The sequence below is a fragment of the Papio anubis genome, chromosome 9, assembly GCF_008728515.1.
Source record: "Papio anubis isolate 15944 chromosome 9, Panubis1.0, whole genome shotgun sequence".
Classification (NCBI taxonomy): Eukaryota; Metazoa; Chordata; class Mammalia; order Primates; family Cercopithecidae; genus Papio; species Papio anubis.
Window position 1 is genome coordinate 63168941 of NC_044984.1, and position 14763 is coordinate 63183703.

General features: G+C 39.3%; 1 protein-coding gene and 1 pseudogene across 10 annotated transcripts in view; both read left to right on the top strand.

Annotated features, from left to right (window-relative positions):
• The window catches only part of MDM2 (MDM2 proto-oncogene), a 32138-nt gene extending 26233 nt beyond the window's left edge, over window positions 1–5905 (top strand). For 7 of the 9 annotated variants that reach the window (XM_003906754.5, XM_009181185.4, XM_009181182.4 and 4 more), the window contains 3 exons: window positions 1646–1801; window positions 2489–2566; window positions 5091–5905. In XM_003906754.5, the coding sequence (XP_003906803.1) occupies window positions 1646–1801; window positions 2489–2566; window positions 5091–5666 (810 nt within the window). In that variant the 3' untranslated portion in view covers window positions 5667–5905. The remainder of the gene's footprint in view (window positions 1–1645; window positions 1802–2488; window positions 2567–5090) is intronic. The other 2 variants (XM_031650612.1, XM_009181186.4) reach the window with 1 other exon arrangement.
• A 339-nt stretch (window positions 5906–6244) lies between these two features.
• On the top strand, window positions 6245–9450 carry LOC101017287 (annotated as a pseudogene). The gene has a single exon (XR_161974.4). The product of XR_161974.4 is annotated as a probable ribosome biogenesis protein RLP24 pseudogene (transcript).
• Window positions 9451–14763: the final 5313 nt, after the last annotated feature.

Below are 14763 nucleotides of genomic sequence, written 5' to 3' on the forward strand. Positions count from 1 at the left end.
GGGTGTAATCCCAGCACTTTGGGAGGCCAAGGTGTTGGATCACTTAGAGGTCAGGAGTTCGAGCAGCCCAGCCAACATGGTGAAACCCCATCTCTACTAAAAATACAAAAATTAGCCAGTTGTGGTAGTGGATACCTGTAATCCCAGCTACTTGGGAGGCTGAGGCAGGAGAATAGCTTGAACCTGGGAGGCGGAGGTTGCAATGAGCCGAGATCATGCCACTGCATTTCAGCTTGGGCGATAGAACAAAAAAAAAGGCCAGGCACGGTGGCTCACACCTGTAATCCTAACACTTTGGGAGGCCGAAGCGGTTGAATTGCTTGAGGTCAGGAATTCAAGACCAGCCTGACCAACATGGTGAAGCCCCACCTCTACTAAAAATACAAGAATTAGCCAGGCATGGTGACACACGCCTGTAGTCCCAGCTACTTGGTAGACTGAGGCAGGAGAATCGCTTGAACTTGGGAGGTGGAGGTTGCAGTGAGCCAAGATCAGGCCACTGCACTCCAGTCTGGGCAACAGAGCAAGATTCCGTCTCAAAATAAATAAATAGATAAAATAAGTTAAGTGGTGTGTCTAAGGTTAAATTAGCTACTTAGTGGCAAGTGTAGAATAAGTCATATCCTGACTGCTAGACTTTTTCCACTTGTAGCCTTCTGCTTAATATATGCTCCTACCCTTAGCCACTAACAGCAAATGTTATTGGCCTGAAGGTCTTATTAGGTTCGTACACAATTTATTGAAGTCTTGAAATGAGGAATCAGGTGAGCAGCTACAGATTTTCTTTTTTAATTTTCTAAAGGCTCTTTAAAAGAAAATCTCAAAGTTTATTAAAAAACGTAAGTATCTATGACTCAAGAGACATTTTTCTAAGAAAAAAAACCCATAAGTATTATAAGTGTTGTGTCTTGTTACTTGTATTCTACCAATTTGGACATATAAAGTTGAGTAAAGACAGGTCTTAGCCCAAAGTGGATATATTTCAGATGAGAATCATGCCTGCAAAGTTATGTTTTCCATAATTTATTTGTGAGACTATATAATTCATTATTATACAAATAGTAAGGATAATTAAAGGTGGAAGAGCCTTTTCAGTTACGGTATTGACAAAGGCTTAGTCAAAGAAGGATGAATAGGATTTTGAAACTGAAATTATTCTAGTTAGTGGGGGAAAGTGTGGAAGTTGAAATGCCAAGATTAGTTGAGGAAGCAATCTAGATCTGGCAGGATTGTCCATATTTAGTAAGGGAGAAAGGGTGTCTAGTTGAAGACAGACAAAGATGTTAATACAGTCACACTGTATGTACTTTCAATGCCAAGAGACTTTGGCATTTTTCCTTTATGCAGTGGGGTTTTGAACAGGGAAAATAACATAGTAATAACCTTGAAATCTTAATCTAGTTTAAGTGTGCAGGATGGATCTGAGGAGGAAATGTGCGTGGCAACCAGCTCCAGGATGACTGGCGGGGGGGCCCAGTCCTCCCACCACCGATTTCCCTCGGGATGTCCCGGATCGGAGTAGCAGGCCCATCCCCCAAGTGTTACACCCCACTAGCAGCAGCAGAGGCACAGGGATGAGTTAGGAAACTGTTACAGAGGTCAAGAGCTGATGTTTATTAAGTTATATATTTTTTTCTTGTTTTAGGATCTTGATGCTGGTGTAAGTGAACATTCAGGTGATTGGTTGGATCAGGATTCAGTTTCAGATCAGTTTAGTGTAGAATTTGAAGTTGAATCTCTCGACTCAGAAGATTATAGCCTTAGTGAAGAAGCACAAGAACTCTCAGATGAAGATGATGAGGTAGTATTTTTTTTCCCCTCTAATTATATTGGAAAATTATTAAATATTTTCCATGTTCATTGACTTTGAGATTGGAATAATAATAAATTCAGATTTCACTTGAAATCTTTACCTCTTGATTTGTTCAGACTAACACATTGGTTTGTGGACTTGAGGATTTCATAGTTCTTTATCATCTGATTTATATTTTTATATTACTACTAATGCCAAGAAATCAATAGACCTCAATGAACATGCTTATTATAATGGTCTGTTCACTTTTAAAAAATATAATTCAATTACTATTTTAATATTAACTTACTTGTTATAAAAGTAAAACATGCATACAGTTTAAGTCAAATAGTACCCTCAGAGATCTGTCTCCCAGAAGTGACTGCCTTTAACATTTCTAGCTATTTCCCTATTATTTAATATCTCTATATTATTTATTTATAAAGTAAAACCACTTGGCTGAATGTTTTGTTTTATTCATCCGAAACATCCTTTGTATTGACTTTTACCATTGTAGGTAAGGATTTCTCTCTCCTGCATTTTTTCCCCCTTTACACTCACTCACTCTATTTGAAATTGTCTAAGACTTTCTCATATATTGTAGTACATGATGCTTGTTTAGGACTTATTACTAGGAAGCCTTCTGATTGAAGGAAAAAGGGTGATGAATTGATGCTAACGAATGTGTTTTATTAGGTATATCGAGTTACTGTGTATCAGGCAGGGGAGAGTGATACAGATTCATTTGAAGAAGATCCTGAAATTTCCTTAGCTGTAAGTATATATCTACTTTTTTAAGAAATAAAATTTCATTAAGGTCAAGATTAGGAAAATATGTCTAGCCTACTTTCTGAAATGAGCTGATTTTTATAAAGTTAAAATGTTTTTGTAAAGTCTGAATAAAGCATTTTTCTTTTATTTGTTGTGATGAGACATGTAGCTGTAATTTTTATTTTTAGGTGCTGGAATTGAACTTGTTTTTTTTTTAAAAAAAAACAAGATCTTACCCTTCTCCCAGGCTGGAGTGCAGTGGTACAATCTCAGTGCACTGCAGCCTTCACCTCCCAGGTTCAAGCAATTCTCATGCCTCAGTCTCCCGAGTAGCTGGGATTACAGGCGTGCACTACCATACCCCATTAATTTTTTTGTTTTTAGTAGAGATGGGGTTTCACCATGTTGGCCAGGCTGGTCATGAACTCCTGACCTCAAGTGATCTGCCCACCTTGGCCTCCCAAAGTGCTGGGATTACAGGCATGAGCCACTATGCCCAGCTGAATTTGCACTTTTTGATGTTATTTTGGAAAATTTCAACGTATCTCCAGTATACTCATCACCCAGCTAAAATTTAACTATTACCAACATTTTGCCAACCTTGTCAAATGTAAACTTTTTTTTTTTTTTTTTTCAATTGAGATAGGGTCCCGCCCTGTCATCCCGGCTGGAGTGCAGTGACACGATCATGGCTCACTGCAGCCCCCACCTCCCAGGCTCAAGTGATCCTCCCACCTCAGCCTCCTGAGTAGCTTGAGACTACAGTTGCATGCCATGTCACACCCAGCTAATTTTTGTATTTTTTGTGGAGATGTCACCCGTGTTGCCCAGGTTGGTCTCGAACTCCTGGGCTCAAGTGATCCACCTGCCTCAGTCTCCCAAAGTGCCAGGATTACAGGTGTGAGCCATCACACCCAGTCAAATGTACACATTTTTATTATTGATTTGTATTATAAAATGTGGTAGGATTTGCCATTAAAGAAATTAAGGCTTAAATGTTTACATCTCATGCATACTTCACTGACTTCCTGAGGTATTATAGGTGTTTTAAAAACTATCGTGCTTTAGTTTTTGTTCTTAATATTGCCTTCATTATATTTAAATAGGAAATAAATTCCATTTTTTTCTGAGTTATAAACAGTTACTAAGTATTCAAATGCAAAAAAGGATGAAAATTCAAGAGTTTCCAAAGTTTTTAGTGTATTAGAAAATGATTTAAATAACTAGTTGAATCATTTGATGTTGAGTAAAATATTTTAGATACTTTTAATTTTTTAAATTTATTTTAAGACTCAAAGACTCAAATTATTTTAGATATTGATCTTGCAATTTATTGGACTTTTTGATGTACTTTTACTCCATTTTGCAAGACCTTTTTCTTTGGTTTTATGACCTGTGAAAAACCCCCTTGTATAACTTGAAAAAAGAAGAATGAATAATCTATTTTTATTGCCTCTGTTTTAAGGTCATTTGTGAAGCAATCTCAAAATGGTTATGGAAAGACCTCTTACCAGTTTTCACTTGTTAAATGTCCTCAGGCAAGAACCATGCTTCAGCTAAGGCAAAAAGATAGGTTATGTAAAAAGGCCGGGGATGTGGGAGAGTTTGTTGTCCAAATCGCACGGTGGAAAGGTTTGCGGGATGAAACGTTGGGAAAAGGAAGAAACATTGAGCAGTTACAGAGATGAGAACACAGGAAAGGATAGACAAGTAAAGGGCATATATTATGGTTATTGACCAAGGATGATAGGTTTTAGCGGCAATGCTTGCTGTGAAAAATGTTTTAGCATTTCTCTTGTGGATAGGGTTAGGGAATACTCAGTTAAGCCATGGTTTTAGAGCACTTCTAAGGTACTTCTAGTCACTGGTGGATTGGGAAGTCTTTCTCTAGGAGGCAGGTTTCATCTAGATTGGTTGGATGGACTTTTGGAATAGCGTCTAGGGTGGGCGTGGATATAGGCTGCATGACAGAGTAAAAGATCCCATAGACTTGCTTCAACTAAAGGAAGCAACTGCATTTGTGTCCTGAAACAGAGAACTTTATAGGTACATGATTAATATCACATCACAGTTAATACATTTTTAGTTTAGAAGTTTTCAGGATGGTATGAGTGAAAAAAATGGGTGTACTTACTCTACTTTAGGAGAGACTGTTACATATTGACCTTTTAAAAATCTGTTTTGTATATAATTGAGACATATAACATGATGTTTGACACACTTGTAAATAGTGAAATGATCACTACAGTCAAGCAAATTAATGTAATCCATTATCTTGAATAGTTAACCTTTCTTGTGTGTGTGGTAAAAATACCTAAAATCTACTCTTTTAGTAAATTTCCAGTATACCAATATATAACTAGCTGTAGTCCTCATGCTGTTCACAGTGACTATTTTATATAAAACATGAAACACTGAATACTGAGTTGTATGATATATTTTACCTTAGACATAGCAAAGTTGCTAGCATTCCTGTGACTAGTAGTTAAAGGGTTACAGAAACTGACTCTGTCTTATTTCATTGAAGGACTATTGGAAATGCACTTCATGCAATGAAATGAATCCCCCTCTTCCATCACATTGCAACAGATGTTGGGCCCTTCGTGAGAATTGGCTTCCTGAAGATAAAGGGAAAGATAAAGGGGAAATCTCTGAGAAAGCCAAACTGGAAAACTCAACACAAGCTGAAGAGGGCTTTGATGTTCCTGATTGTAAAAAAACTATAGTGAATGATTCCAAAGAGTCGTGTGTTGAGGAAAATGATGATAAAATCACACAAGCCTCACAATCACAAGAAAGTGAGGACTATTCTCAGCCATCAACTTCTAGTAGCATTATTTATAGCAGCCAAGAAGACGTGAAAGAGTTTGAAAGGGAAGAAACACAAGACAAAGAAGAAAGTGTGGAATCTAGTTTGCCCCTTAATGCCATTGAACCTTGTGTGATTTGTCAGGGTCGACCTAAAAATGGTTGCATTGTCCATGGCAAAACAGGACATCTTATGGCCTGCTTTACATGTGCAAAGAAGCTAAAGAAAAGGAATAAGCCCTGTCCAGTGTGTAGACAACCAATTCAAATGATTGTGCTAACTTATTTCCCCTAGTTGACCTGTCTGTAAGAGAATTATATATTTCTAACTAACCCTAAGAATTTAGACAACATGAAAATTATTTACATATATCAAAGTGAGAAAATGCTTCAGTCCACACAGATGTCTTCTCTTTAGTATAACTGACCTACTTTGGTAGCAGAATAGTGAATACTTACTATAATTTGCGTTGAATATGTAGCTCATCCTTTACCCCAACCCCTAATTTTAAATAATTTCTATTCTGTCTTAAATGAGAAGTGTCTTTTTTTTTTTAAATATATGTATATGGCATTTAAATGTAACTTATTAATTTTTTTTTGAGATGGATTCTCGCTCTGTCGCCTAGGCTGGAGTGCAGTGGCGCAATCTCGACTCCTTGCAGTCTCTGCTTCCCGGGTTCAAGCCGTTCTCCTGCCTCAGCCTCTGGAGCAGCTGGGATTACAGGCATGCACCACCACGGCCAGCTAATTTTTGTATTTTTAGTAGAGACAGGGTTTTGCCATGTTGGCCAGGCTGGTCACGAACTCCTGACCTCATGTGAGCCACCATGTCCAGCCAAGAATTAGTATTTAAATTTTAGACGCTCTTTTTTTTTTTTCAGATGGAGTCTTGCTCTGTCACCCATACTAGAATGCAGTGGAGTGAAATCGGCTCACTGCAACCTCCGCCTTCTGGGTTCAAGCTATTCTGCCTCAGCCTCCCAAGTAACTGGATTACATGTGTCACCATAGCAGCTGATTTGTTTGTATTTTTCGTAAAGATGAGGTTTCACCATGTTGGCCAGGCTGATCTTGAACTCCTAAACTCAAGTGATCTACCCACCTCAGCCTCCCAAAATGCTGGGATTACAGGTGTGAGGCACTGCACCTGGCCCCAGATTTTTGATACTCTTAAACCTTCTGATCCTTAGTTTCTTTCTCCAAAATACTCTTTCTAGGTTTAAAAAAAAAAAAAAAAGCTCTTTTTTTGGTGCTATGTAAGTGAAAATGTAAGGGCTATATAAGTGAAAATGTTTTTTAGGTTTTCTTGATTTAACAATAGAGACAGGGTCTCCCTATGTTGCCCAGGCTGATCTCGAACTCCTGGGCTCAAGAGATCCTCCTGTGTCAGCCTCCCAAAGTTCTAAGTAAGATTACAGTCGTGAGCCACCACACCCAGCTGTAAAAATGTACTTATTTTCCAGCCTTTTTTGTATAAACCGTAGTAAGGGATGGGAGTATTGATGTTATCTGTGAAAATAGCCACCATTTACCCATAAGATAAAACTTGTTAAAGCATCCTGAGTCTAACTTAGTGCATCAGGCCCTTTTTCACACAAAACAATCCTTTTTGGGATTTAATGGAATCTGTTGTTTCCCCCTAAGTTGAAAAACAACTCTAAGACACTTTAAAGCAACTTCTCGGCCTGGGTTACATAGTTCCTAGACTAGGTTTCAGCCTTCTGCTTAAGGCCAGTTTTAGAAACCCGTGAATTCAGAGAAGTTAATTCAGAAATTTGATAAACAGAATTGTTATTTAAAAACTAACTGGAAAGATGATAAGTTCTTTCCGAATTATTCAGAAATGATGCATCATTTTCCTTCAAGAATGACAGGGTCAGAATGTGGAATCCAAGATACCTCTTGACTTCCTCTCAAGCTCTGTGTTTGCTCAGTGGAGGCCCATCCCAGCTCAGCATGTGTACTGAGAAGTGTTGGTTTCTTTGGGCCCCATCTACCCTGACCACATTATGATGTTCATCTGCAGCAGTTGCAAGGTGTTCAGAGTGTGTAAATACAAATGGCATAAACACTTTAAAAGTGCAATCCTCAAAAGATTAGGTGGACTCAAGCATTCTGTAAAGCAACTATTAATAATGAGCTTACAGTGGATAATTCATTTGAATTTGAAAAATACAGAAACAAGCCTGTCATACACCAGCAAGAGCTATGGAATAAAACTACTGATGCAATGAAGACAGTTGAAAAGATCAAATGCCAAGCTAAATGTATAATGAACAAATTGAAGAAAAATAAAGGACTACAGAAAGTTCAGGACATCAAAGAAATTAGACAAAACTCATCTTGACCCCTCTTGCAGGCAAAGGAAAGCAGCTGGAAGAAAAGATGATACAGCAGTTACAACAGGATGCAGACATGGCAGAGGTTTCTTAAAAAATCTCATTGTCTATAACCATTTCTATATTTACATTTGTGAAAATCTCCTTTGGAGACCTAGAACCTCTAAATTATTGACTTATTTTTTATATAAGGTCACTCAAATGAAAGGTGATTAAAAAATCATCTACATTGCTGTCTACAGAATGTCAGATAATATGGATGTTTGATTGCATCTCATTGTTAACTCTTATAGATATGTTTGTAAATACAGAAGTGAAACGTGGACGTAAAATAGTTACACTATTTGGTTAATGGTACTAGGCAACATTTATGTAATGACATTCAAAAATTTGTGGCTAGTGATATATATAAAGTAAAATTTTCTTTGCAGTAAAATATGCCCTTTATCATAGAAGGGAGGATATAAGGAGCCAACAGTTTGTATGAAAATAGCTCAAATAGTATCTTTTTATTATTTCTTATTTTGGTTTATTAGCATCTTAGAACAAAATGGCCTTATATAATGAAGCCTAGTTATGCTGGACTGTTTCGACCTCTTTTAATTGTTCTGACAGATAGCTGGGGATGAGAGCCAAATAACATTTGCCTGAAATGACTGATACTATGTACTTTCTGCTTGCACAAATACTCAGTTCTAACTTGTGATTCCTGGTAGAACAAGCTTTATTTTTCGAGCCTAGCACTGATCTGGAAGCAGATGTTATCTCGGTGCCTTTTACAATTTGTTGTATGTGTGTTTTTTTTTTTAAAAAAGGCCGCACAATAATTTTGGAATACATATATGGGTAGAACATCTGTCTGTTATTTGCACACAAAACCACTTTTAATGGGTACAAAGTTAGGAATACATTCTAGCTGAAGTATTATCAACTCCAAATAACGCTTTGAGGACCTCCAAAGGTAAAAGTACTAATCCCTTTGGCCATTTATTGAGAGAGAGAGAGAGACACAGTAGGGTGACTGTAGTTAATGTATTGAATGTTCTTGCTACAAATAAATGATAAAGGTTTGAGCTGATGGGTATGCTAATTGCACTGATTTGATTGATACACATTGTATGTGAAAGTCATACACCATAAATATTTACAATTACGTATCAGTTTAACATTTTAAAAAACATTTCTAATGTAAAAAGTACCTCTCAAACTGTGGATTCGCTTCTTAATTTATATTTAGATATGAATCTTAAGTAAAATAGTGAAAATAACCATCTTGATTTAGTGTTTTTCTCTCGTATGTGAATTGTATATACTTAGGTGAGGACAATAACATCAATTGAACTGTAAGCTTAGAATAGGACTGGGGTAATTTTGCACAGCAGCTTTACTAATGGAACATTGTTGCTTCAAAAAACTCTCTCTCTGTCTCTCAATAAATGGCCAAAGGGATTAGTACTTTACCTTTGGAGGTCCTCAAAGCGTTATTTGGAGTTCATAATACTGAAGCCCAGAACCAAGTAGAACCTTTCTTTTTCTGAGGAGTATTGTAGCATAAATGTGATTATAAACAAAGTACACTTGATATATGTATGCAATGACTGCTATTTGTACAAAATTTAAATCTGCAAATGGAATCAACATGTTTATGGGTTATTAAAATTATCTCATTTCTTAGGTTCTTTATAGTACACGTGTTGAAAATAAATGATTAAGTGATTAAGAATTGTTTCAAGAATGTGATTATTTGATCTTAAATTTTTAATGAGTTAAAATAGAAATTGTTTGAATATCATATATTTGGGTAACAAAAGGCTCAAGTCCAAATGTTTTTTTTTCTGGAATGGCCATGCCTGCCCACTTAAGAAATACAAATATCACTGGGCAGCTTGAAGCAATTGGGAGCCTCCAGTGAGAGCAACTTGAGAGAATGATGTTGCAAGTTAGTAGGAGTAAGAAATGCTGTGTTCTCCCTGTCTTCACTTAGGTCTCGTGGCAGCCTGGTCTAAGTGATCGTGAATGGTCTATAAGGGAGGTAGCTGGGTCAGGGAGGGGAATTTGGGCTAGCCACTGTGCCACTTGTCAGCATGAAAAGTCAGATTGTAATTGCCTGTTTACTTTTCTGCCTTATCTTTGAAAGTTCCACCAAGCTGGGAACCTCTTGATTGTGATGCACAAATGTAAGTACATCAGAAAAACAAAACTGACTTTAAAGCAGGAGCTTGTGGGCCCCTAAGCCAGATGGGGACTAGCTTTTGACATCATGTAATTAAGGTTTTTTAAATCCTTAGTAAGGGTTTTGTTTTAATTTTATTTATTTATTTTTTGAGACGGAGTCTAGCTCTGTGGCCCAGGCTGGAGTACAGTTGTGCAATCTTGGCTCACTGCAACCTCCGCCTCCTGGCTGGATTCACGTGGTTCTGCTTCAGCCTCCCAAGTAGCTGGGGTTACAGGACCCCACTAATTTTTGTATTTCTAACAGAAATGAAGTTTCACTACGTTGCCGGGCTGGTCTCGAACTCCTGACCTAAAGTGATCTGCCCACCTTGGCCCCCCAAAGTCCTGGGATTACAGGCGTGAACCACCGTGCCTAGCCTAATAAGGGTTTTAAAGATAATTAGTGTGGAGGTCTGCAGGCTTATGATGGTAACCACAAGTTGTGAATGGCATTGTGAAAAGTTTGTAGTTGCACTTTATGGTTGGATGCTGAATTACATTTTGATTTGATACTTAACAAAAAAGTATTCCTTCAGCTTAAGTTGTTTAAAAGTTTGTGATCGTATTGTCTACCATGTAGCCAGCTTTCAATTATATATAATAGGGAATTTTTGACATTTACAAATAATACTTTGAGATAGATATCTGAAAGCACCAGCACGTGGAAGGTGTTCAGAAGTAACAGATTATAAAATGAGCTAATGAAAGGCAACATAAAATAAAACAACCGTAAAGCAAGCAGGTGGGAGGCGTGTTCAGTTAACTTATTCATAATGCATCTGAAATGATCGCTATACTCAAATATTTAACGTTAGAGTAATAGCATTTTGAATAAAAACCATAATTGATTGTCTTTAGGAGAGGAGTGTCCTGAAACATACTTCAATTCATATTGCTTTCCTTTAAAGCTCTCCTTTAAAGACTTTTGAAAAATCGATAGGCATTTTCCTCTCACCTGTTTCAATCCTACAGTCCCACATCTCTACTGCCTTCAGAATGCTACAACTTAAATGTCCAGCCAACAGCTTAAAGCCAATTTATAAAAATAGCATCTTTCCTAATTCCAAAATTTCACCTTTTGTTTGTTTTGTTTTGAGACGGGGTCTTGCTCTGTCACCCAGGCTGGAATGCAGTGCTGCAAACATGACTCACTATAGCCTCCACCTCCTGGGCTCAGTCCTCCCACCTCAGCCTTCCAAGTAGCTGGGACCATAGCTGCAAGACACCAGGTCCAGCTAATCTCCGCCTCCTGCCCGTCGCCACCCGTCCTGAGACAGAGTCTTGCTCTTTCACCCAGACTGGAGTGCAGTGGCGCAATCTCGGCTCATTGCAACCTCCACTGCCCAGGTTCAAGCAATTCTGCCTCAGCCTCCTGAGTAGCTGGAATTACAGGTGCCCGCCACCACACCCGACTAATTTTTTTTTTTGTATTTTTAGTAGAGATGGGGTTTCAGCATGTTGGCCAGGCTGGTCTCAAACTCCTGACTTCATGATCTGTCCGCCTCGGCCTCCCAAAGTACTGGGATTACAGGCGTGAGCCACCGCACCCGGCCTAATTTTTGTATTTTTTGTAGAGACAGTTTCACTATGTTGCCTAGGCTGGTCTCAAACTCCTGGGGTCATGTGGTCTGCCCATCTTGGCTTCCCAAAGTCCTGAGATTACAGGCGTGAGCCACCACGCCAAGCCCAAAATTTCACCTTTTAAATGTATTCCATTACCATTATGTTCTAGGTGAATTTCATTTATTTCTCAGGGTTAAATTTTAGAGCTTTTGCGTATGTCTATTTTTGGTTCACACCTCCCCAGCCCACTGTCCTGTATTAAGTAGGCCTTCTTTCAAGATCACAGTAATATCTCCCCAAATGGATTTCACTACGTTTGGTCCTATTTTTGGTTCAGTTATAGTTTACAGATATCATCATGTTGCTTTCCTGATTTAAATATTGGGGGGAAACCTTGCTTTTTGGATTTTATCTCTGATGTTCTACTGGATTATTTTAGACTTTTAGAACACTATGAAACAGGTGCTTGATTTTCACTTCTCAAACCATTTTTGCTTCAACCAAGTTCATAAGCTTATTGTAGTGGGAAGTTAAAAGTCACAGATCTGGTATTTACTTACCGAGTGACCTTAGAGACAGTAAATATATAGAGCCTAGTACGGGGTCTGGCAGGTAGTAAGCACTTTTAATGAATAGCAGTTTAATATTCTGTTTGCATCCATTCTTGACCATAATCACCCCAAATCCAGCTTAGGTAGCCTTGAATTAACCCCTACTCTCACCTTGAAGTTTTTTGTTTGTTTTTTGCTGAGACAGGGTCTCATTCTATCGCCCAGGCCGGAGTACAGTGGCACAAACATGACTCACTGCAGCCTCCTGAGTAACTGGGAACACAGGCCTGTTGTCACCACGCCTGGCTAATGCATATATATATGTATTTTTTTTTAGAGACAGAGTCTCGCTATATTTCCCAGGCTGGTCTTGAACTCCTGGGCTCAAGCAATCCTCCTATGTTGACCTCCCAAAATGCTGAGATTACAGGTGTGAGCCACTGCATCTGGTGAATTAAGCCTTTTTTATACACTCAACTCTGAGGTATTCTGTTCATACCAATATGTTCCTTTGTAACTTCTTGCCATAGCAGGTTGTAACATCCTTTTGTATCTCCTTTCAAATGTCAAATAAATACATTGTGTATACAGTAGTAAAGGATGTTGATTGGCATTGAAAGCAACTATGAAGTTCTTATTGATTTAGAAGATGAAAAGACAATTTTAAAGTAACATCCTGGGCCAGACTTGGTGACTCACACCTGTAATCTCAACACTTTGGGATGCCAAGGAGGGAGGATCACTTGAGGCCAGTAGTTTGAGGTCAGCCTGGGCAACATAATGATGCCCTGCATCCAAAAAATTGTGGTGGCTTGCACCCATAGTCCTAGCTACTTGAGAGACTGAGGTGGGAGGATCACTTGAACCCAGGAGTCCCATGTTACAATGAGCTATGATTGCACCACTACGCTCTGCTTGGGAGACAGAGGGAGACTTGTCTCTAAAAAAATAGAAAATAAATAACACTATGTTCATTAAACATTAATTTTACTGATTGTGATTTTTTTTGTTTTTTTGAGACAGAGTCTCGCTCTGTTGCCCAGGCTGGAGTGCAATGGCATAATATTGGCTCACTGCAACCTCCACCTCCTGGGTTCAAGCAATTCTCCTGCTTTAGCCTCCCAAGTAGCTGTGATATTTCAGCTAATTAATTGTCATTTTTAGTAGAGATGGGGTTTCGCCATGTTGGCCAGGCTGATCTTGAACTCCTGACTTCATGTGGTGCACCCGCCTCGGCCTCCCAAAGTGCTGGGATTACAGGCATTGAGCCACTGTGCCTGGCCTGATTATGATTTTTTAAAGTCCCCCCCAAATTATTGTTTGTGCAATAAATGGAAAACAAGAAACATTCTAAGAAAACAATGGTCTTTAAAAGTTGATATGGTGTCAGAATTGTAACAACCTTTTTTTTAAGAGAGAGGGTCTTGCTGAAAAACCTTTTTAGAAAAAATTGCTCCCTATGACAAAGGCCTTTTCTACCTTTTCTCACATTTACTTTGTTTCTTTTTATAGGAGGCGTATGAGAAGACCAAATCTCTTCAAAGTTAAGCTTGCTTTTTTTTTTTGGGACGAAGTCTCATTCTGTTGCCCAGGCTGGAGTGTAGTGGGGCAATCTCAGCTCACTGCAACCTCTGCCTCCTGGGTTCAAGCAGTTCTCCTGCCTCAGCCTCCCGAGTAGCTGGAAATTCAGGCGCCTGCCACGACGCTCAGCTAATTTTTGTATTCTTAATAGAGTCAGGGTTTCACTATATTGGGCAGGCTGGTCTCGAACTCCTGACCTCGTGATCTGCTCTGCCTCCCAAAGTGCTGGGATTACAGGCATGAGCCACCGCACCCAGCCCAAAGTTAAGCATTTTTTAACTACAAGGTGGGAGGTGGAAGTATCTTGTTGGAAGACTAAAGGTGTCCACTAATGGTAGACTTTTTTTTTTTTTTTTTTTTTGAGATGGAGTTTTGCTCTGTCGCCCAGGCTAGAGTGAAATGGCGTGATCTCAGCTCATTGCAACCTCCACCCCCTGGGTTCAAGTGATTCTCCTGCCTCAGCCTCTGGAGTAGCTAGGATTACAGGGGTCCACTACCACACCTGGCTAATTTTTGTATTTTTAGTAGAGACGGGGTTTCATCATGTTGGCCAGGCTGGTCTCGAACTCCTGACCTCAGGTGACTCACCCGCTTTGGCCTCCCAGAGTGCTGTGCTGGGATTACAGGAGTAAGCCACTGCGCCTGGCCGTTTTTTTTTTTTTTTTGAGACAATCTCTCACTCCAGGTTGGAGTGCAGTGGCACTATCTCCACTCACTGCAAACTCTGCCTCCCAAGGTCAAATGATTCTCCTGCCTCAGCCTCCCGGTAGCTGGAATTACAGGTGCATGCCATCATGTGTGGCTCATTTTTTGTATGTTTAGTAGAGACAGGGTTTCACCATGCTAGCCTTGAACTCCTGACCTCCTGATCCGCCTGCCTTGACCTCCCAAAGTGCTGGGATTACAGGCATGAACCACCATGCCTGGCAAATTTTTGTATTTTCAGTAGAGACGGGGTTTTACCATGTTGGCCAGGCTGGTCTCAAACTGCTGACCTCAGGTGATCCACTCGCCTCAGCCTCCCAAAGTGCTGGGATTACAGGTGTGAATCAGTACATTCGGTAGACTCTTAACGGCGCTGAGAGACCGCTCCAAGAGAGGAGAGAAATAATAGTTCTATTCTCAGTTGTCAAACAGCAAA